This window comes from Torulaspora delbrueckii, chromosome 8 (assembly GCF_000243375.1).
Source record: "Torulaspora delbrueckii CBS 1146 chromosome 8, complete genome".
Classification (NCBI taxonomy): Eukaryota; Fungi; Ascomycota; class Saccharomycetes; order Saccharomycetales; family Saccharomycetaceae; genus Torulaspora; species Torulaspora delbrueckii.
Genome location: NC_016508.1, coordinates 613,275 through 636,619, shown reverse-complemented (window position 1 = coordinate 636,619; position 23,345 = coordinate 613,275). Strand labels below are relative to the sequence as shown.

The 23,345-nt window shown below is 43.8% G+C and overlaps 8 protein-coding genes across 8 annotated transcripts; 3 read left to right on the top strand and 5 right to left on the bottom strand.

Moving 5' to 3' along the window:
- Positions 1 to 6: 6 nt before the first annotated feature.
- On the bottom strand, positions 7 to 3,945 carry LTE1 (mitotic regulator LTE1; the record flags this gene model as incomplete). The annotated part of the gene is made up of 1 exon (XM_003683399.1): positions 7 to 3,945. One exon carries the CDS (start codon positions 3,943 to 3,945, stop codon positions 7 to 9), a length of 3,939 nt encoding a protein of 1,312 aa, XP_003683447.1.
- Positions 3,946 to 4,811: 866 nt separating this feature from the next.
- LDB19 (Ldb19p) lies at positions 4,812 to 7,004 on the top strand (the record flags this gene model as incomplete). Its single annotated transcript, XM_003683398.1, has 1 exon — positions 4,812 to 7,004. The coding sequence occupies one exon, from the start codon at positions 4,812 to 4,814 to the stop codon at positions 7,002 to 7,004; it is 2,193 nt and encodes a 730-aa protein (XP_003683446.1).
- A 151-nt stretch (positions 7,005 to 7,155) lies between these two features.
- PMT2 (dolichyl-phosphate-mannose-protein mannosyltransferase PMT2) lies at positions 7,156 to 9,408 on the bottom strand (the record flags this gene model as incomplete). Its single annotated transcript, XM_003683397.1, has 1 exon — positions 7,156 to 9,408. One exon carries the CDS (start codon positions 9,406 to 9,408, stop codon positions 7,156 to 7,158), a length of 2,253 nt encoding a protein of 750 aa, XP_003683445.1.
- Positions 9,409 to 9,623: 215 nt separating this feature from the next.
- Positions 9,624 to 10,898, bottom strand: FUN26 (nucleoside transmembrane transporter FUN26; the record flags this gene model as incomplete). Its single annotated transcript, XM_003683396.1, has 1 exon — positions 9,624 to 10,898. One exon carries the CDS (start codon positions 10,896 to 10,898, stop codon positions 9,624 to 9,626), a length of 1,275 nt encoding a protein of 424 aa, XP_003683444.1.
- Positions 10,899 to 11,101: 203 nt separating this feature from the next.
- Positions 11,102 to 13,495, bottom strand: CCR4 (CCR4-NOT core exoribonuclease subunit CCR4; the record flags this gene model as incomplete). The annotated part of the gene is made up of 1 exon (XM_003683395.1): positions 11,102 to 13,495. The coding sequence occupies one exon, from the start codon at positions 13,493 to 13,495 to the stop codon at positions 11,102 to 11,104; it is 2,394 nt and encodes a 797-aa protein (XP_003683443.1).
- Positions 13,496 to 14,111: 616 nt separating this feature from the next.
- ATS1 (Ats1p) lies at positions 14,112 to 15,131 on the bottom strand (the record flags this gene model as incomplete). Its single annotated transcript, XM_003683394.1, has 1 exon — positions 14,112 to 15,131. The coding sequence occupies one exon, from the start codon at positions 15,129 to 15,131 to the stop codon at positions 14,112 to 14,114; it is 1,020 nt and encodes a 339-aa protein (XP_003683442.1).
- Positions 15,132 to 15,335: 204 nt separating this feature from the next.
- FUN30 (DNA-dependent ATPase FUN30) lies at positions 15,336 to 18,461 on the top strand (the record flags this gene model as incomplete). Its single annotated transcript, XM_003683393.1, has 1 exon — positions 15,336 to 18,461. The coding sequence occupies one exon, from the start codon at positions 15,336 to 15,338 to the stop codon at positions 18,459 to 18,461; it is 3,126 nt and encodes a 1,041-aa protein (XP_003683441.1).
- A 1,382-nt stretch (positions 18,462 to 19,843) lies between these two features.
- Positions 19,844 to 22,855, top strand: GAL11 (Gal11p; the record flags this gene model as incomplete). Its single annotated transcript, XM_003683392.1, has 1 exon — positions 19,844 to 22,855. One exon carries the CDS (start codon positions 19,844 to 19,846, stop codon positions 22,853 to 22,855), a length of 3,012 nt encoding a protein of 1,003 aa, XP_003683440.1.
- Positions 22,856 to 23,345: the final 490 nt, after the last annotated feature.

The window sequence follows — 23,345 nt, the reverse complement described above, 5'->3', positions numbered from 1 at the left end:
AGACTGCTAGCCCGTCAGTTGGGTGATTTCGTCTGGTGACAATGCTGTGAGGTAGACGCATTTGCTGAGCAGCTCGTGGTCGACTGTGAAATCGTAAAATTTGGACCACTGGACCCTCTGGATGAAATTCTTGACAATTTGTACGTTGGTGTTAAACTTGTTGTAATTAACCACTTGGTTCATGACGATCCAATTCTTCTTTTCTGAATTGAGTGATATGTCAGAAAGGTAGATGACGATGAATGGGACACAACCTTTTAAGGGATCAACGTTGTTTAGTAAACTTCTGATCGCCGAGTAATTTCTATCCAGCGATGGGATTTTCCTCAACTCTTCCCATGTTATCAGATCACCGGGCTCTATCAGTCTCCATGCTTCCGATGACCTTTGAACGGCGGTCGATCCTAGTGCGAGAACTATTTCCATCATGGTGTTGTAGTTTTGGAATACGCGACAATGCTCGGCGACATGAATGAACCTTTGGATGGTATTTCTTCTCAGTTTTACATCTGAGGTCAGGACAATCTCAGAAATAACCCAGTCAACGGTCAGGTTGAATCTGGAGATTGCTAAGTTAATACCAGAGAGTGATTCATTTTGTACAAGTAGCTGGAGCCAGCTGGTGGCTTGTGGAGGGGAGTGTGAAAGATTTAAATTGAGCAGTTCGTTCCAATCCACCTCGCCAAGAATTTCTCGTTCTATCAAAGTCATTTGCTGAGCGATCGATAGCGAGTCGTACATCAAAATGAATGGCACATGTAGTTCGCTGTTTGTGATAAGTAGATTGGGGTCCCTGAGCTCGTAATTTTTCAGTAGTTCTTTCACATTAGCAGGTTGAGGTTCGACGTACTCTTTCTCATCACTAGGTGTAAAGGGAAAGTTCGTAATGGTTTGGCGCCTCTTCTCGATGAGTAAAGACCTGCGCCTGTCAGCGGGACTCACCTGCGGGACAGACAAGTTTTTAATACCCAACACATCCACCTCCCGGGCAAGAACAGATGAAGATTTGCTACCGTCGATCTCTTCCTCCTCTCCGTTACCATTTCTCTTGTAAGTGCCTTCGAGTTTCATCAAAGCCACATTAACAGGGTCATCGTGAATCGAGTCATCAGGTAAGCTGGCGATATTGACCACATTCTCCTGATCCAGAGCTTTTTTTTTCAGGTCAATGATAGCCTTTTCTGCATCCCGTGTCAGGTCGTTTGCGACTTCTGGTACTTCTTGCGGTTCAGTTTCTTCGTCATCCTCTTCTTTGTTGAGAAACTTGTCCTTTATTTCTTCCACATTCTTGGCAGGAGAGGCAAGATCCACACTTTCGCCATCAGGTGAAAAGAGGTACTTGTTCTTCATACCAGTCGAGTTCTCTCCCTCCGAAAAAGGATCTGTAACATTCAGATCTGGAAATCCAAAAGATGATTCCACTGAAACTTCGGGCTCGAGTCTACGAAGTTCATCTTTTAGACTACTGTGAGCTGGAGCTTCAGCCAATTCTTCCATTGAATCTGTAGTCATCTTCGTGGACACAGATGTTCCACGGTTGACTGAGCGCACGCTAGGAGTTGTCGATAGCTTAATGTGAGAACTGTCATCTTCCATTATCATCTTTTGTGGGCTGTTGTGTTGTGAGGCGAAAAGCACATCAGTGTTGACGCTAGCTGCCATAGATAATCGAAGTGCTGTCTGTTTCTGTAATTGAGCCATTTCTATCTCACTTTGCAGAAGTTCCGCCTCCTTCTCTTGGAAATCAAGATCTTTGATGGCTGCCTCTGCCTTTGACAGCAGAGCATTTTGCGGGGACAATGGCACAGGACTTTGCTTCCTCATAAGGCTGATGCGACCACTCGCTGGCCTCACACCCTTAACTGGAAACTTTTTAGTCATTGGAGGCGTTTCTTCGATTGTCTCTCTAGTAGTGACGAATGATGACACAGAGTCTCGTCCTTTGGTATCAATTTCTTGCTGATTCTCAAAAGTGAATTCTCGCAGGTTAATCTGAGCCATCTTACGCTTCAATCCATGATTGTCTACTTCGACGGACAACAATGATTCTTCATCTGACCTTTTTAAAGATGATGTGGATAGTTCCGAACAAGTGCTTATCGAAACAATAGAACCTCTTTCTCTATCGATGGGTCTCGTTGAGGAAAGCGGATCCTCAGCCAAGCATGGTAGATTATTTCGCAGTGGTGATGATCGAGTTGGAGACTGTGTGCCACTTTTCCTGAAAGAGAGGTTATCGCCGTTGTTTTCCTTTTCTTGGTTTGAAGATGTAATATCATGGAAGACTAGCCTCTGAGGGCCGTCAACTAATTGATTCAAAGTATTACCTTTTCCACTGTTAGTCCTGCTAATTAAGCTATATCGGGAATCAGAACTCAGCATTGCTGCAACAGAACTTTGCACTTTTCGCCTTTCGAGAGCGGCATGAGAGGGTGACAACGTATTACTCTGCACTTTGGGACGCTGATTGAGGCTATTGGTCAAAGACGTTACTGATTTGGCTATTGAGCTTACAGTGTGATACAAGTTTAAATTATCCATTGCACTGAATCCTTGATCATTTGTCTTAACTCGCTCTAGCTCTTGGACGGTTTCATTAATTGGTATTTTCGTACCTTGCATTGCGGCATCCTTGACTTGGTTGACGAGCTCATTCTCCAGTGAAACCAAGAACTCGACTTCTTCAATAGTTCTTGCACTCAAAATATCAAATTTCGACGCAATTAGGTTGTGAAGATTATCCGGTTCCGGAGTCTTGTTTTCCAAAGAAGTGATGGAGATTACGTACTTGACAAAATTTTCCACTTCTGGCTTCGTTAATCCGCTGGTTTCTGATAACTGAGCATGTTTGCAATTATCTCTTGAAGTTGTGTGGATCTTTTTCCATTTATGGAGAAGAGCTATGGGACCTGAATGTTTCTGTGAGGTAGGCTCTGTGTGTTCGATTTGATCCTTGTTTATTGGTCTTTCCACATTATCAGGTACTTGGAAGATAAGTTCAACTTTTTTAGCCGGCGTAGGCGGTATCAATTTATCTATATTTGGAGACACCGAACCCTGAACGTCCTTTATCACATCAGGAATATTAGTCATCTTAGAGAAATTGCTCATAATACGCTTATTGTTAGGTTGCGCTTCGCTCTTTTCCGCTGTATTCTTTCCATTCCCGGTCTTTATATTGGAATTATCACAAGGGAAAAGAACCATAGAGGCTGTACGTGAAGCTCTGTTGTTCGTCTCAGGAATTTTGAAAACGACAGAATCCTTGAAAAGTGACAAGACACTCTGATTCCGAAAGTTGGGACTCGAGCTTCCATTTTTCGCATAAGCGCTCAACCGACTATCTCTCTTGCATACTTCATCTAACCTTGTATAATCGACAATCTCATAAGTGACCCACTGGTTATCTTGACTCTTGAAGGCGGGCTCATTCAGCGAAAGATTAGTCCAAACGCGCTTGGAGCAGATAATCCATGCCTTTTTCAAGTTTATCATTGTGCTCTTCACTATCTTTGGCCGTGATTCGCATGGCTCATTCAAAAATTTGATCACCCTCAGCCTTAAATTGCCGTCCGGTAGGAAGGTCTGTACAAAATAGTTCAGTATCCAGTGCCTCAGTAATACGAAAGTCCTTACTAACGCTATTTCGCCGATCTTTCGCCTTTCTAGGCTCTCGGAGTCGATTTCACTGACACACCACCGGTATCGCATAACCAACAGGTCAGAAAGCTCCATAGGGGAGACAAAGTTCCTGTATATGAGAAAAAAGTCTGAAATGACCATATAATCCACAGTATCTATCGGTGACGATAAGTGCACTATCAATGCCAATAAATCCGCTTTCAATACCCGCCGTTTCCTACTGTGATCATTGTTCTCCCCATCATACGTAATAACATTATCTGACGGTATTGGGTAGTAATCCTTTTGGCTGAATGCCTCCATCTGCTAATTATCTTAATAACGAACGTGATAAAAGCAACGAAACCTCAAAAAGCTGCCCAGACCACTCGTCAGTGCTATAAAGTCCTCTGAAGGGCTTGAGAGCAGTATAGGATCACAATAAGGACCTCACAAGTCAGGATCGAACTAGTTGGTTCGTGAACTCATCGTGCTCTTTAGAGCTTAAGCTGAAAAATCAACATCATACTCCACGATTCGCCAATTGAAACACTAATATCGACTAAAGATCAATGTAAGCACAGCTTCTAAGAGCTCAGGGGCTTCTTGGGCGATTGCTCAAGCTTCTGTTAGCTACCAAGAAGGATTGATATTACCCTTTACATTTGTATCGATCGAATTTCACCAGAAGAGCGGTTCACCGTTCAAGGTTTGGAAAGAAACTGTATCCCGGTCAAGATGTGGTCAAGATATGGTCAAGATATGGTCAGTCCAAAGCACAATACAGCTATACTTAGCGCATAACATTAGCTTCCGCTGGCTTCATTTGCTTATCTGTGTTGGCTCATCGAACTGAGCCTAGTCTTTACCCGGAATATCGAATTTTTTAACAGTAGATCTATATCGAAGAAAGATATCGCACTTGATGAAGATGTTTTATAGGTATTTACACATCTAAGAGTGTCTCTGGGGGGTTTTCACCACTGTTTGATTGTTCTGTAATACTACTCTAGTTTTTTGGTTGAGAAAGTTTCCTTTTCGTACGTGTTTGGGTTGTGCAAGTAGAGCTAGACTCCTTGCTGATAAGAAAACGGCAATCGCATTAAAATTAAGACTTAATTAAGCTGGCTGAGATGGGTCTTTCTAAACTTGTTCCTTATCACTCTGCAGTTGGTAATAAATCGCATTCGATGCTGCGAGACCTGGCGCATCATCATCGGGATCATCCTTTGGAACTCCTGATTGATATCGAATCACCTCCGTGTGTGCTCTATGGCTCAGCTACTGAGTCTTCTGGTGCACTCCTAAGTGGGCTGTTGACTTTGAGCGTAAAGGATCCTTATGAAAGCGAAACAAATTCTGGGTCAATCACCCCGGTTAACAGTAAAGATGGGAAACGAAAAAATGGTCTGAGCTCTTTGTCTTCAACGTTATCACATCTATCACTATCTTCTGCACAGGTATCTCCGGTTCAATCCAGTACGAATTTAAAGATAATGTCGGGTTATACAAAGGTTACCATCACATCTGTTACACTGACGTTTGTGCAAAAGGTTCAGTACCATAAGCCGTTTTTACCGGATGGCCACTCTTTCCACTCGTGTATGAACTGTAAGACCAAGACTACAGACATGAAGACTTGGATTATTCAGGATGCTGCTCAGGATATGGCTGTTGGTAGGCACTCGTTCCCATTTTCCTACTTGATCCCTGGTTCAGTCCCAGCCAAGTCCTTCCTGGGCCTCAATTCTGCTACCCAGATAAAATACGAGTTGATCGCTGTGGTTACGTATAAGGATCCCAAGAGAGGTTCCAGCTCAAAGCAACAACTAGTACAACTATCGATGCCCGTTTCAGTGACTAGAAGTATACCACGTGGACCCGATAAGAACTCATTGAGAGTATTCCCACCAACGGAGCTGACAGCTACGGCTGTTCTGCCAAACGTTGTTTATCCGAAATCCACTTTCCCATTGGAGATGAAGATCAATGGTGTATCATCAGCAGATCGGAGATGGCGAATGCGTAAGCTGGCTTGGAGGATTGAAGAAGTATCGCGTATCAGGTGCAATACTTGTGAGATCCATAAACATGAGCTAAAGCAGTTGGAGGAGACGGTCAAAGAGAAGGAAGCCAACAAAAAGGCAGGAGCGATAAAGAAGTACAACGGCGAATCAGGGCCTCAGGTTAGGCTCACAGTTGGAGCAGAAAATCCTCCTTCACAAGCTATGGGGCGAGGTTCATCACTTGAGGCTACACCTTCAAATACTCAAGCTTCACCAGGAGATCAAGACGAAGAAGACGCCCCTAATGATTATGTTCACCCCAGCGATGATGCTTTACGACAAGAAATTCAACGGCAGCAGCAGCGCCTACGTGAACAGCAGGTGGAAGAGACTAAGAAGAATGATATTCAAATTTACACAGAAGAGATACGAACTGTTACGAGAGGAGAGATGAAAAGTGGATGGAAGACCGACTTTGACAACAATGGACAGATCGAGTTGATCACCGATATAGATTGTACGCCTGTAAACTCCGGTGTTGCTAACCCCATTACCCATGTCTCTACTGCAAGTCCTAACGTTGAGCCCATAAAACAGGATACAAATATATCCTGTGATATTCAGGATCCGACGCTTGGAGTTTTTGTTAATCACATACTCGCAGTAGAGATCGTTGTTGCTGAAGAAACTTTGCAGCATGCCAACGGTCAACCAGTGAGGAAATCCTCTGCTAGTGGTCCTTCATCCAAACCAAACGTCAACGACCCTGATCAAAGGTTAGCCGAGCTATCGCCTATGTTTGCGAATAGGAATAACGCCAGAAGTCGCCCTGTGGATGCCGATACCTTGACTCCAACGCATTCAACTAGCAGCACCAAATCTAATGGTAGCAGTAAAGGTACTGCTGCTAACAGTAGATCGCGAATAGTGAGTGTTCCTACTGGTGCGGCGCGTGTGCTACGGATGCAGTTTCGTATTCTGATAACTGAAAGGTCGGGACTAGGAATTTCATGGGACGAGGAAGTACCGCCAATATATCAGGACATTAAGCTTCTCTCGCCTCCAAGTTACGAAAAGAGCATCACCAAAAGTGCTACCGCTCCTTCACTTGGCGCAATCGATCAGTCGGGATTCCCAAGAGAGAACAGAAGCGACATACTATTGCAGTCGATTTCTCCTCCCCCTGTAGCTCATCATCATAATTCTTCCACATCTTTGAGGGCTCTTACAACTGTCCAGTCGCCTAACTTAGATTCTGTGGTTAGCATTCAAGGTAATGTTCCATTCCAAGATCACGCTTTGACGCCGCATGCTACCAGAGATATCTCGATTAGAAATATATCAGAGCTAATCGACACTGATAGGATTACTCAATAGAAAGTAGAATAAGTAATTTTAAATTCTTCTGGTAATAATCTGGTTGACTTTCCGAGCGTATATCACCAACTAGACAATTAACGTTATGTACTATATTTGCAAAAAGTTAGGAGTCTATAGAATTCGTGTGTATAACTGACCCGAAACTTTCTCATGCCTTGTTTTTATCGGAAATGAACCAACCTGGTAGCCAGTCCAGATACTCATATTTAGATACTGGCCCCTCCATACCAAAGGAAATTGGGGAGAAGTAAAAGAAGCATCCGATGACGATGGCATAGTATGAGCCATAGATGCAAACTCTCATCACATTACCACACTTGGACTTGGTCCAGCCTTTTAGGCCCGCTTCAAACAAGTAGCACATGACTAATAAGGCAAAGTAGAGTGCCGGCAAGTAGTGGTGGACATACGTGACTCTTGACATGATAACAAATGGCATGAAATGTAGACCCCAGGCAAGCATTGGGAAGATACCACCAATCAAGAAGACGCTGGCATCTTGTGGGTTTGCTAGGTCGACGTACTGTCTTTGCCATCTCAAGAGTAAAACAACCACTAGAGCACCGAAAGCGACAACGGCGGCAGTCGATGGCCAAGTGGATAATGGGTTTCCTAGCAAGAAATATCTGATGTTGTCATCACCCCAGCCACACAATCTTAAACCTAGATCCAAAGTAGGCCATTGCCAAGCAGCAGAAGCAAGGTTATCTAGTTTATCAGACTCTGGAATCAAAGCGTTGTTGGTTGCCATCATTGCCAGGTTCAAATGAATAAAATCCTTGATGAAATTGGTCTTTGGGTATCTGAAGTTTTCTGGTCTTGGAGGCAAGACATCATTTTCATGACTTTCAATGTTCCACCATGTTCTCTTATCTCTCTTGAATGGACTCTTTACACAGGCCATTTCAGATTGTCTAAACCCCCACTCTGGCAAATGATGGCCAGTTTGAGCCAAGTAACAATCCATGACGATATTCTTCAAACGGAAAGAAGTGGTCAAGGGATGAATCCTTGATTTATCCTCGTCACCGTACTGCGCAACAACTTCAATGACCCAGTGATCTTTCTCGTCACCCAATAGATGGTCACCGTAACCAGAAACTTCCCAAGCCGATTTTGAAACTGGAGCTGCGATTGGGTGAGTGTGTAAGTTCCGTTGAGTACTGTTGTGCACCAGTCTATAAGCCATACCAGCTACAATATATTCGACATCAGTTTCGCTGTCGTTGTAGTAAGGCATGGCTCTTTGTCTGTCAAAGAACCACAAGTTGTTGCTATCCTTGAATCCGTAACCTGTAACTTGCTGTTGAGAAGAACCTTCGGGATAAGTTTGGACGTGTGAGTGCAACAATGAGCCACCCAAAGCTTGGTTTTTAATAGAAACGTAAGAGGAGCCAATTGCAATGTCACGAGGTCCTGCACCGACGTCAGAACCGATCAAGTTAGCCTGGAATAGTGATGGCATATTGGCATCACCAGTTCCCGAGTGAGACAATAGATCGAAATGGACTTTGAAACAACCCATGAATACAAGCATTGGAACCACGATCAAACATAGAATTCTAGCAATCCAGTGCATTGTGTAAGTCTTCCAAGACATTGACTTGTCAGCTAAAAAGATCCACAATTCACCAACGGTGTAAATTCCAACAACGGTAATAACAAACAAGCCAACCATCTTGACGGAGATGGCACAACCCAAACTAATACCGGTCAACAACATCCATTTCCACCATTTTCTGCTGAATGGTCTCTTTCTCTGTTGATGATAAGTGACAAAGCAAAAGAAGGACGCAACAGTAAAGAATAACAGCATAGAGTCCAGTAAGATGAATTTACCCAACGTAGTGTAAGAATTCTCAAAAAGTACCAAAACAGTGAAAAGCCAAACGGTAGGAATCGAAAAGCCAATATTTTTGGCTGTATAATAAGCCAATGGAACACATAGTGCGGAGAATGCTGCATTGAACAATCTCATCTTCACATAGTCGACATAATCAGGATAAACTTCGCCCGAATTGAAATCGAAAGATCCATTGTAGCCAGCTAGAAAACCCGAAAACCCGACCAACATCTTACCCAAAGGTGGGTGGACATCATGGTAAAATTCGTGTCTCAGATAGTAAGAACCAAACTTACCAAAATGCGCTTCATCCCAGACGACGTGATCGTTGATACCAATCCTGTACATTCTGATAAAAAACGCTAGAGCAGTAAACACGATTGGCATTACAATAGACTCTAAACGAAGCAAAGGACTCACATTAGCCACCTTTAATTTGGAAACATCCTCTTTCTCGATCGTGTTCGAACTTTCGTCCAATACTTCATCCTCCCTTCTTCTTCTCAGAAGTTCAGAATCATCTTTCAGACCATCATCGAAGCCAGTCGCCGAAGACATTACGAGTGCAATTGATCTTCAATTGCCAATATTCAGTCCCGCTAAAATACCTTTAATTGTTAGATCTTTGCATATATTGACGGTTTTTTTCAACTTCTGACGTGTTCAATAAAGAACCAATCATCGAAAACGAGCTACATGGCTAAGCGTGAGTTGACTATATATTGGCTTATGATTAGCGCTATAAGAGCCTTCTGGCATTATTCGGACAGGTTTCACTTGTTCAAGAAGGCGATGATGTAAACAAAGGCGTAGCTGACGACGCTTCCTAGTGTCAGACCCGTAGAAACAAAGATGTTGGTAAACCCTCCAGCAGCCTCTCTTTCTTCGTCTGTGGCCAGCTGCTCGGGCACTTTCATGAAACTGATGGATATGACATGACCGTTAGTGAGGCCGAAAGCGTACTGTAGAATCGTGTAGCCCAGGTCTTGCAGGACAGGGAAGCTGATCTCTGATTTGTTGTTAATACAGAAAGATAGGAATAGTGGGATGAACAGTAGACGCCATAGGGAGTAAACAAAGGTCTTAAAAGGTGTGAACCTCGGGCTTCTGAATATGGGCCAGTCAGCGATTACTCTGCCATGAAGATCGCCGACGTTCCAGACGGTGAAGATGAATGGAGAATACTGAGAGTTTGAGAGTGGGAAACCTTTGACGAGCACAGTAGCAGCAAACACGGGGAAAATAAGTGTAACAACAAATGTAGTGAATATTGACAATACCAGGTATTTTAATTTGTAGAATAGAGTCTTGAACGGTATTGTCGGGGAGGCCAACGAGCTTGTAGTTGGGTTTTTCAATCTGGAGCCTATCTTGTTAACTCGGTACAATACCACTGATACCATGGCGACGACAGTGGTGGTGAGAAAGTAGAAAACAATACCACTAGTGCTTTGCTCGGAAGGATTGCTGAAGAAGGAAATGATGAGTAATACAACGGACGGTAGGACACCTGCCACAGCCTGGCCCACCATTACGGCCTGACTGAATTCTGATCCATAGACGTTGGCGATAGCCATGATACCGTTTTGAGTCATAGCTGTGGCCACGGAACTGATGGCGACCAGCACCATTACTAAAGTGAAGGTGAACCATAAGGAGCATAGCGAATGCATCATTGTAACGGCTGAAAGCGCAACGAAAACCAGAATCTCCCAGATCAGCCCTCTTATGACTCTCTCAGAATAACTATGTTGCCTTCTAGCTAACCAAACATTCGAAAGCATTGATGATAAGGTCGACACTGTCATCATTGAACTGGTAAAAATATTCGCCCAAATGGTCTTGTCATGAAACACATCATGCTTGAAATATACTGATGCACTCAGAATACAATTCCAAGGCCATAGTAATCCAATTCCAATGAACAATAGGGTCAAGTAAACATGATTTCGGATCTTTTCCATGAAAGGCTTCTGGGCCAAGGAACGTTGCTCTATCTCAGGGGTGCCATCATATTCAGAAGCCAAAATGGCCTCATCTGCGTGCATCAGTAGCGCTATAAATGGCCTTTTATCTTGTTCGTTTTCTTTTGATTTGAATGTTGTTAATGAACGGCTTTCTTAATCGAAATTGAAATTTGTCAATCATATCGTCAATTTATCTATATTACAAATTAGATACGGTACCTGTATATCTGGTATGGATATTTAATGGTTGAGGTCCCGCACTTGATGAGACTAATGATTCTAATTCATATCTTTCTACTGGAGCCGGCTCCTCCTTTTAAAAACTCAAACCTCGCCAATACGGGTATGTGGTCACTTGGGAATTTTGCGTTGGGGAATCCGATGAATTGAGAGATGTAGTCGGGATCTATTGGTCCAAGTAACCCACGTACGCGGAGTGACTGAGTCGAAAACCATATGTAGTCGATCACACTGGTGAATGAAGGAGTGAAGTTAGTTAATGGCAATTCACCGATGTAGCTGTAACTCGATTTCATGGCTAAGTTATGGGCAAAATTCTTTTGAGTCATGTAACCGAAGTCTCTTCCCTTGATATCATCATGTGCTTGGACGCGTCCCGTGCTTAGTAGTTCATAAACTGCTGAATGTATCTCAGAGTTCAAGTCCCCACATAATATCACAGGACATTTCTTTGCCTCTTGTTTTGACTGAGCGTTGCTTTGCTCCTTAAGTAGGTTCTCTATGTGGTCCATTAGAACACCGACCTGGAAAGTCTTGACGTCGTTGAATTGTGGGTCCCAATGTAAATGTGTGGTGACGATCCATACTGATTCTCCGCTCTTTATATGTTGTAACTTGAGGTAGATAGCAACGTTATCCTTATTCATTGCACGGTTCAAATAGTCTTCTGTACGTTGAAATTTCTTATGCTTCTGCCAGACTCCGCTAAAATCAACTGCATCTTTGTAAGCAAGTTTGAACTCGTTTTCTCTGTAAAAGACACAACATCCATCTACTTTCTTCGAATCCTTAGAATGCATTGTCTTGGCTCTAGTCTTTGCATGGAATAAACCAGAGTAACCATGCTTTTGCATCAAAGGTGCCCAATATTCTTCGAAAGTCTTTGCCTCAACTTCTTGCAAACAGATGACGTCTGTCATATACGACAAAATTTGCTCCGTTAGTTTTTCACGTCTGTAATCCCAACTCAAAGCCCAGGATGGTGTATAACGATACATTTTTGGGGTGGCATAATGTTGGCAAAGTGTGTTGTAAGACAAAACAGTGAAACTTCTCTTAGACAGCTCGGAGCTTAAATGTTCATCAGCTTCATGCAAAGATCTGTATTTCTCCACGGGTTCGCCTTCTGCGTTAATCTCAATGAAATCACGGTCTTTATTGAGCGGCACTTCTGGTCTGTTGTCACGCAAATAAAAGATCAACCCTGTTACCGATTTCTCGGCCAGTATTTTCAGTAGTTGCCTGTCCAAGGGATTGCCTTCGCAACCTAGGAATTGCAAGTTGAAAAGACTACCAAACTCCCACGGTAAGGTTGTGATCTGGTTATCAAAAACGTAGAGGTATTTTAATTGGTAACAAAGCCCGAGTTCCTTGGGCAACGCGGTCAACCTGTTGTGTGACAGATCCAGCACACGCAAATTCACCAGGGACTTGATCTGCGGTGGTAAAGACGTTAAACTATTACCGTTCAAATACAATCTGGTGAGGAATGTATACTTAAACAAATTGGAACTGATGTTAAAGATTTGAAGGTTCGAAAAATCAATTGCGTGCCACAGTTGGTCATCAAACTTAGTGTTTTTTGGTGCAGTCATCCGGTGCTCTGTCTCGTCATCTTCATCTATATTGAACTGGGAAAGCTTCTTGTGTTGTAAAAGTAATGTTGGAGTTCCAGTGTTCTGATCTCTCAAATGGTGTAACTCTGTCTTTGGAGTAGATGGAGAAGATATGGAACCGCTCGTATTCCCCGTCGCATAAGTATTCGCGGAGCCAGGAGGGTTGTTATTCGTAGCACTGTTATCTTTGGTTTCCGTAGCCATTTCCATCAACAATTGCTTGGTCTTATCGACTAGAGATATTGACGCATCTGCCATTTGAGGATTTTGCAATTGATCCTGTTGTTGCAAGGGCTGACCCCCAGAAATCTGCTGTAACAGCCCCGGCTGCCGCTGATGATCTAGCACAGGCTGCTGTTGTTGCTGCTGTTGCTGCTTCTGTTGCTGCTGGTTCACTAGGTATTTCTTCATCGCGTTTTGCCTAGCATATACGTTAGGTTGTCCCACAGATTGCATAGACACAGCTGCCAACTGTAACTGTAATTTCCAAATCGGATTATTCAATAAGGCAGGCTCTTCAAGATGTGGATGGTACAAAGCATTCTTTTCGTTCCCGTTATTGCCAGTCATTGCCGCACCATTCGCGGCCCCACTGTGGTCTACACCGCTCTGGCCAAGATGGCTGAGCAATTGATGCGGAACCGAGTCTCCTGAAACTCCCATACTTGGATTCATTATGCCTGGCGGTGGAACAGCCCCCATTGGATTCCCATGTAACTGTTGATGCATCCCATTAGGCGTGTCAGCGCGCATCCCAGGCATCAAATTCGGCTGCTGTTGAGGTCCCAAGCTAGGATAGCTCAACATAGACGGATTGCTCATGATACCAATCACTCCAAAGTTCTAGAGGTCCCTCAATATCTGCTGTTTACCTCCCCTTCGAGGTGGTTTCGTCTTATTTAGAGGGCAACTTGATTAAAAGTTCCTTATACCGCGTCTTCTTGTACGTATTAACCCGGGTAACTGGGCTTCTTAACCATAAACAAGCAGAATAAGTCCAACTCACCAATCAATTGACCGACTTGAAGCTCCAAAGAGATTCAGAGATCATCTACGAGAGCAATTGACAGTTCAAACGGCGCAGAACGAGCCATTCTAGCCCTATTCGACTCAATTAGCCTTGCGGGTAACGAGAAATCGGTGAAAAAAGTGCTATAAAAGACCTATGTACAACAACAAACTACTACATCAAATATCTGTTCTATAGGCATGCTTGCGTGGATCAATTGCGGACTAAAGTGTTAGTGCGTTGTGGATCTTGTGCTTTGTAGTTGGAATGACTGGCGACTCCTGTCTATGACTTGGGTCGTGAGAAGTGGACTTGTCTCTAGCTTTCAAGACTCGCCCATGATACTACCGTTCCTAGATAGATAATCAAGGAGTCTTTACATATTTCCCGTACGAGCTTTCGTAGCTGTGAGTGCGGGAAAGGTACTTCTTAACATTTTGTTACGATCCAAGTGGTCGCGCAGCCTGCAAACAGGTCGCAAGGTTCTCGTGCTTGAAATACGTCGCATAATGGGCTTATGACGTTCGAGTAATCGTTAAAGATGGAATCTTTGTCCTTGTATAGTCTTCCGCAATTCCCATGTTCTCCCCATCCCCAGCAGGCGACTTGGTTGTTGTGCTTGAGCAGGACGCCGTGTTCGCTTCCCGCAGCGACCTGTGAGATCTCGCTGGCGGGGCACCACTCCTCTTGTCGAAACAGTTGGCCGTGATTCCCGTTCCCGTAGGAATATATTCCCGGCTTCGATGACCAAATGTGGATTGAGGTCCACATGCAGTGAACTTGTAGACCAGAGTGGGAAGACCAGTCCTGTGTAGAGAACCCGAGTGGCAGTGACCCACTAGCGTATGCTATACGACCGTGTGTATCGACTAAGACGATAAAATCTCTCCCAAGAGCTGGGTACTCGATTATGGTTTCCGTACTTTCATATATTAGGACTGGTCTGTCCACAATACGGCTCTTGGGTTCTAGTAGCTGACATTTGGTATTACTACCCCATCCATAAACCTTGGAGCCCCCTTCACGAGTTGGTACCACTACTGTGCAGTTCTGCAAAGATGCAAATACCCGGGATCCCATGTTTACATCCATTATCTTTGTAAATTCCTCCGCTCTTCTCATAGATCCCAATCCTAACTCTCCTTTAGGGCCCGTACCACGACTTAGTAGCTCATTCTGCTCATTAATCACTACAGTGAACTCCCAGCCGCACGTAACGTCTTTCACACCTCCTAGAAGAACTTTCCAGCCTTCCCACTGCTCCAAACCACCAAGTTGACCCTGCTTACTATCACCACATGCCAATGCCGTGCCATCGTCCAGCAAAAGCACGGTATGGTTCCCTCCACACGCGATCCTACTCACACATTGACCCTTTTCCAAAACAAGAGTCTCCTGTGGAACTATAACGTCTTCACAATGAGGCAGGCCTAAGTTGGTACCGACCATTAGACCCCAAGCAATAAACTGTAGCCATCTCAACGGTTCTCAGTCCTAGCCTCTAAGTTACCTTGTTTCGTGTCTTCGTAAGTTTATAAAGCCATTATACGCGTCTTACAGACCCCATCTAAAAAATTTTCATACTATAAACAGCGACCACTAACCTAACTTTGCTGAGCTCGACGTTGGCTTATCATCATCCACAGGTTGGCCATGAGTGATTCAACTAATGACGAAGTACAAGTGCCGGAGTCCTCTTCCCCGTTAAAGCAGACTAATGATGAGACTACCGCATCGCTGCTGCGCAGTCAGTTTAGCTTTACACCGGATAATGGGGCAAATAACAAGCCAAATCCAGTGGCAGGAGGTCCTAAGGGCAACCCTGATGCTCAACTTGCGCAGTTAGCTACGGAATTCCCTGATTTTTCACCTACTTTGGTTCAAGCAGTGTTCAAGTCGAACTCTTTCAACATTAAGATGGCCAGAGAACGGCTGACGAGGATTAGGAACCAGAGACAGAATTGGTCAGTTAACTCTAAGGGTGGAAAGACCACTTTGATACCTCAGACTAGCCGGTTGGGGTCCTCTATGAGCCCAACAAACCGTTTAAACTCAATCAAGCCAAGTGATCCCTCATCAAAAATCGTGGTGGAGAAACAGCGTACGTCAATTTTTGATCGTTACTCCAATGTGATGAACCAGAAATTACGTCCTACTATGACCGAGTCTTTAGTGGTCGATGACGATGCTCTTTCGAAATTGAGTGGATCGAACATTAAGAGAAGAAGACTGGTTAGAGCTGATAATTTGGATAAGGATAGAAAGGCCACACATCTGGATAAGGCCAAAGAGAACCTTTTAAACATGAAGATGAAGAAAGTCACTTCTGGTGATGACGGTACAGCAGAAGAAGAAATGAGTGGTGAGGAAGATGTAAGCGGTGAAGAGTATGAAGAGAGAACTCCAGAAATTAATATTGATGACCAGTTGCTACAGTTCTTGAATACTGCTGATGCGAGCGATATTGCGGATCTTGGTGAGACTACTATGGCGAAGGCCAAGATCATTATATCCAAAAGGCCATTCTCTAGCTTATATGCCTTTGCACAATTGGAATTCAGTGAAGAGAATGGGGATCATACAAAGAAGACTCCAAAGAGGACTGTCAAGAGAGCCTCTAACCAAAAGAGAGAGAGTGAAAAGTTGCTGGAGAAGGTTAACCAAAGTATAAGAGGTTATAACGCTATTGACTCGCTAATTAAGAGGTGTTCATCGTACGGCAATTTGATCGCTGGTCAAATGAAACGGTGGGGTATAGATTTGGAGCATACGCAAAATGGTGGAGAGCTGGATTTCACTAATATAGATTCTGACGATGATGACACTGCAGTCGTTGAGGAATTTGATGAGTCAGAAGTGAGTGCTACACCAACTCCAGCTCCAGAGACCAATGTGGCCAAGTTAAAGATTAAGAGTGAGAGTGGCAGTGAAGCGGAAGAGGACGAAGAAGAGGAAGAGGACGAAGAAGATGCTCCATTTGAAGAAAGTGAGGATGAAGAATATGGTCAGACAAGAAAAGCTGCTTTCCCTGGCCGCAGGGGGAGACCACAGAAACGATTGGTCAAATTCTTCAAGGGCAGACCCAAATTACTTGGTCCTGATGTTCAATTAAAGGACTATCAGCAGACAGGTATTAATTGGTTGAACTTATTATACCACAATCACATGTCCTGTATTTTAGCAGACGATATGGGGCTAGGTAAGACATGTCAAGTTATATCTTTCCTAGCGTATCTGAAACAGATCAATGAACCTGGTCCTCATTTGGTAGTTGTTCCATCGTCAACTTTAGAAAACTGGCTGAGAGAGTTCCAAAAATTCTGCCCCAGTCTCAAGATCGAACCGTACTATGGTTCTCAACAGGAAAGAGCCGGTCTAAGAGAAATTTTAGAGAGAACAGCCGGTCAATACGATGTCATTGTGACCACTTATAATTTAGCTGCTGGTAACAAATATGACATCTCGTTCTTGAGGGGTTGTCATTTTAATGTGGTCGTTTACGATGAAGGGCATATGTTGAAAAACTCCCTATCAGAAAGATTCTCGAAGTTGATGCGGATCCAAGGTAATTTCCGTCTGCTGTTAACGGGTACTCCTCTGCAAAATAATTTGAAAGAATTGATGTCGCTATTGGAATTCATCATGCCCTCGCTCTTCGAAGCAAAGAAAGATTACCTTGCTTCCATTTTCAAACAGCGTGCAAGAACCACAGATGACAACAAGGGCTTCAATCCTCTATTGGCCCAAGAGGCAATTAATAGGGCCAAAATGATGATGAGACCTTTCATTTTAAGAAGACGTAAGGATCAAGTTCTGAAACACTTGCCTGCTAAGCACAGAGTCATTGAGCATTGTGAAATGAACGAGACTCAGCGTAAGATATACAATGAAGAGATCAAATTGGTTATGGAGCACAAACGAATGATACAGAATGGTGAACTACCCGAGGACCCCAAGGAAAAAGCCAAAATACAGTCGTCATCTTCGAAGAACCTCATAATGGCGCTCAGAAAGGCATCACTACATCCACTCTTGTTCCGCAACCTTTACAACGACAAAGTGTTAGCCAAGATGAGTGATGCGATCTTAGACGAACCTGAGTATGCTGAGAACGGTAACAGACAATATATTCAGGAAGATATGAGTTATATGACGGATTTTGAACTGCACAAACTATGCTGTAATTTTCCTAACACCTTGGAAAAGTTCCAACTGCATAACCAGGAATGGCTAAAATCCGGTAAGATCGATAAGCTGACAGAGCTCTTAAAGCACATCATCATAGAGAAAAAGGAGAAAGTGCTGATCTTTTCACTATTTACCCAAATCTTGGACATCCTAGAGCTTGTACTCTCAACCCTAAACTACAAGTTCTTGAGGCTCGACGGTTCCACCCAGGTCAACGACAGACAATCTCTGATTGATAAGTTCTACGAGGACGAAACGATTCCAATCTTTATACTATCAACGAAGGCCGGTGGATTCGGTATCAATCTCGTGTGCGCCAACAATGTGATTATTTTTGACCAAAGTTTTAATCCACACGACGACAGACAGGCCGCAGACAGATCCCACCGTGTAGGCCAGACAAAGGAAGTCACCATCACCACGCTGATAACAAAGGACTCTATCGAGGAAAAGATCTTTCAACTTGCTAAGAACAAGCTTGACTTGGACTCCCACATCTCTGAAGATGACAAGAAGTCCCAGGAACTTCTCGAAAGCAAAGTCAGCGACATCCTGGAGGATATCATCTACGATGAAAACTCCAAACCCTGAGTTCCGCTAGGACACTACGCCGATACATAAAAGTTTGAGACACCTGCGGGCTCCATATTATATGTCATTCGTTAGTTTAATCAATTGCGAAACATTGAACATACCTGTTCCTGCGAATAGGTCAAAAATTTCGGTCCTATAAAGTGCAGGCGGCGTAATAATATGAGCCTATAAGACGTCAGGTGGATTAGGCGCTTCAGTAACAAACAGAGTCGAATGCCTCCTCGATAAAGTTTTCAACAGCTATGGATGGGCAGTGGTGCTGAGGTGCATTCCGTCAGCGAGTTTTGGACTAAGTGTAGCAGTATGTCTGAGATTGAATAGACACTATTTAAAGCACGATATCTACTTTCCATATACTGAGATCATATCAATTCCGTAAAACAACACAAAGGCTGCAACTCTCTAACAGCCCTTCAAGCTGCAAAATTATATGCCACTTTAAGAGTCTTTTAAAGTCAAAGCACTTTTTTAAACTTTATGTAGTGCTGGACATAGATTTTTATATGTGGACTTGATTACTCGGTAGTTTAATCAAACTAATTTTATATCATTAAACAAAATATAATGCTTACCTTCTCAAATTCGTAGTAGTTGCATTATTGACGACTATTCGTTATTATAATCAGAAACTCTGAGCGACTCGCCGAAGCCATAGTTCGGGTTGCTTGAGACCTAGCTCGCAATTATGAAGACCGGTAGCATTTATAGAATTTTGTCGAGATCTTCAAGATCCAACTATCCGTGAGCCACAGCAGAAGCCATGAGTAAACTGACGTTTGAAGATGATTCCAAATCTTCATATAGAGGTTTATTGGTATTATCATCAAATATCACGTGATCCCCCTCCAGGCGGGACAAAGTGCCAAAAATCGCAGGGTATTAAGAAATCGAAGATCAAATTCTTCAGGAGACGGGGAAACAACCGTCAGCCACTACAGATCCCTTTGCTTGAAGCTCTTTGTGGGTATTTGCTGATTATTAGACATTTAAATTCCTATTGCAGTTTGCAATTCGCAGTATAGACACTGCATTGAAGATCATACGGTAAGATTTCGCTTCGGAAGTGATTTAGTGGCAATTTGCAACCCAGCAAACGGCGGAAAAGGTTATCTAATAGCTAGAGAGATCGTGAAAGATTGCTTGGTACTATTGGGGATCGAAAAGAATTTGAATTGAAGAGTCCAGTCAAGGAGTTCTTTTCTTCTATACCGTTCCAGTATCCGCGAGAAATAGCGCCATAGGGTTTTCACGTGCGAGGAAGCATATAGTGAAAAGTTGTGGATTGAGAAGACATTCGCCCTTCAATCGTCGAGTTATTAGTTTTATCTGGTATTGAGTTTACTTTGCGTGTCGAAAAACTAGAAAGGAATTGAGTAGCGATGAACTCTGGTGGTAAGGAGTCCTTGAGCCTCGATGAACGTTCCAGGAATGTGAACGATCTTTTGCTTGTTCTCATGGATATTAACGAGATTAACGGTGGTAATAGCGATACAGCTGAGAAAATGAAGGTCCATGCCAAGAATTTCGAGGCTGCTCTTTATGCAAAGAGCTCGTCAAAGAAGGAGTATATGGATAGTATGCGGGAGAAAGTTAACGCTATGAGGAACACTAGAGATTCTAGGAAGAAAGCTGCAGTCTCTGCAGCTACTCCGCTATCGGCAGGATCAGTCAATCGCTCTATGCAGCAGAATGGTCAACAGCAGAGGCAGGGGAATATGATGATGAATGGGAATTATGTGCCTAATACGCTCAACATGAACTCTCAGACGTTTATGAATCAACAAGCACAGGCGAGGCAGCAGGCTGCTCAACAATTGCGCACGCAGCAACAGCAACAGCAACAGAGGCCTCAGCTGACTCCACAACAGCAGCAATTGATTAATCAGATGAAAGTGGCTATCATACCTAGGGAACTCTTGCAAAGAATACCAAATATTCCTCCTGGTGTCAATACGTGGCAGCAGATCACAGATTTGGCTCAGCAAAAGAGGCTAACACCTCAGGATATGCAGATGGCAAAAGAAGTTTACAAGTTACATCAACAGCTCTTATACAAGTCAAAGATACAGCAACAACAGCAGCAGAATGCTAACGGTAGGATGAATATGCAGCAACAAATGCCACAGCAGCCGCCATCGCGTGGGGCACCTTCAGCTCAGCACCAGAGGGCACCTAGTAACGGCCCTCTTTCACAGCACCATCACAGCAGCAGCCTCAACAGGCCAGCACAGCAGCAGCCACAGCAACAACAACGGCAGCTAAAACCGGGTGAAATACCTAACGTCTTGGGTCAAATAAACCAAATATTTACACCAGAAGAACAAAGATCGCTCTTGCAAGAAGCTATGGAAGCGTGTAAGAATTTTCAAAAGACTCAGTTCGGTAAGAACATGACCGATTCTAATAGACAGAATTTTATCAGAAAATACATCAACCAGAAGGCACTCAAGAAGATTCAAAATATGAGACTGGCCCAAATGGCCGCGAATGGGACCAGTCAACGGCCGCAGCAGAGACAGGAACCCATCTCGCAAATGCAACAGGCGCATTCGAGAAGCGCAAGTGCCGGGTTGATGCCTAATGGCAATCAGTTCAATGGTAATACTAATCCTCAGCCAACTGGGCCGCAACAGCCTGTGCCAGGTCAGCAAATGAATATGGGATCTCAGCCGCCACAACAACAGCCTCAACAGGGCAAGATGCAGCAACCGAGACCGAACGTTTTACAGGCGTTTGCACCAACGCCGCAGGATGTGGAGACTGTCAAAAGAATATCCGTGGAAGCTGCAAGAACTCCACTGAGGTTATCTGATCTAACTAATACTCTACCACCACAGGAAAAAGAGGAAATCAAGCGGAAATTGCAAGTTAATCAACAACTGTTCGCTCAAGTCAGTAACTACGCTCCGCAGGTCTACGTGCTAACAAAGAGTGAAAACTTCTTAAAGGAAGTTTTACAGTTAAGAATATTTGTGAAGGAGATCGTGGAGAAATGTACCAAGGGTATCTTCGTTGTTAAGCTCGACACGGTGGATAAGTTGGTTTTGAAATACCAAAAGTATTGGGAGAGCATGAAAATCCAGTTGCTGAGAAGACAGCAATTGATCCAACAACAACAGCAGCAACAGCAGCAACAACAACAGCAGCACTTCAATCAAGATCAAACTGGGCCTAGTATTTCTGAGCAACAACAGCGTGTTCAAGGTTCACTACAACAAATCCAGCAGCAGATGCAACAGAAGCAGCGCCAACAGCAGCAAAGATCGGCTCCAAATAGCAGCAGTGCAATGGCTACCCCCAATCCTGCTGCCATGGCTGCCGCTACTGCCATGTCAAATGGGAACAACTACGCTGGTTCAAACTATCAGCCAGTCATGACAGAAGCGAACGGTGCTACAGATTTGAAGAATGGTGGTGCAAACATCGGCTACATGGCCCCCGATACAACGAAGCCATCGCCAAGTCAAGGCATCTCACCACAAAAAGCTGCTAATCATAGTAGAATCAAATCAAGCTCTACAAAAGTATCACCGGCGAACATCGGTCAATCCGGTATCAACACTCCAAGTGTGGCGGCCCCTGGCATGGTCAACAGCAGATCTGCCACGCCAGCCGCGGCAGGAACCGCGGGGTCGCCTTTGGGCAACGTCAAGAATAGTGCAATATTCCAAAAATCTCCATCTCCAATGACGGTGCCATCCACACGTCAAACGCCTTTGGTTGAGAACAAACCATTCAGGCAGGAAGAAGATAATCTACGAAACTTGAACATCAGAAAGGCTGAGATCATATCAAGGTTCAAGCACCGCCAAGAGGTATTCCACAGTTCGCCAATCGACATGTTTTTATCCACTTTGGCAGATTGTATCGGCATAAAGGACGACCAAGTCGACATTGTCACCCACGTACCACAAGCCGTGATAGACCAAATAAATGGAACGGGCAAAAAGAAACCTACTAAGGCCACACAAAGGGCAAGAGACCAGGATGTGGTAACCTTAGCCTTCAAAGACAACAAGTTCATTATGGAAAGTAAGACTTCACCCAAGACGCGGTCCTACCGTATTCGGCCCAATGCGCTCTCATCTGTCTTCAAGAACGTCTACGGCACAACTGACATCGGTGAGATGAACTTTAACGATGCAACTCCCAAACGCATTTCTGGCGGTTCGCAGGTTATTGGTAGGAAGCGGAAACTAGATGAGAGCGGCATCAGTCCAGTTGATTCCGTTACTTCGCAATCTTCTTCGCTGATGGGAGATTCCAAGAAGGTAAAGATTGACTCACCAGAAGATTTATTTGCTGGCAAAGAAAATATCAAGCTGCAAAAACCTCTTCAGGAAAGTCTCAACAACATATGGGACTGGAACTATTGGCAGAAACTCGACTAACTTGGTAAAAAAGCTTCGATTGAAGGTGTAAGGCAACGCGGTTTTCTCGAATGATTCTTCTGGGAAAAGGGAAGGTTCCTTTTAAGGAAGAGAACATTTTATATCGTATTTTTTCCTAAAGAGGATAATTAGGAACAATCCATATTAGGGGAGTTTTTTTTTGGGATCTACCTTTACCTATTTGGGAATTGCCCAGAATTACGTTGTGAGCTTATATGGAAACTTCTCGTCGAATGATAGTAGTTTGATCTTCAGGTGGGTCGAAAGTAGGCATTAGTTCGGGAGAATTACTGGCATGGGCCGGGGCGGTTGCTGCGAGGGACATGATACTCAGGGGATAGGCGATGATCTTTTTGACGAGGTGAATACGGTCCTCGTCAACAGGCAGTTGAAGATCTTCTGTATTAGTCTTTGCCAGAAACGGCAAGATAGCGAGAGCAGGATTATGAAGAGAAGAATGAGAAATATCGTTTTTGGAAAGTCAAGAGTA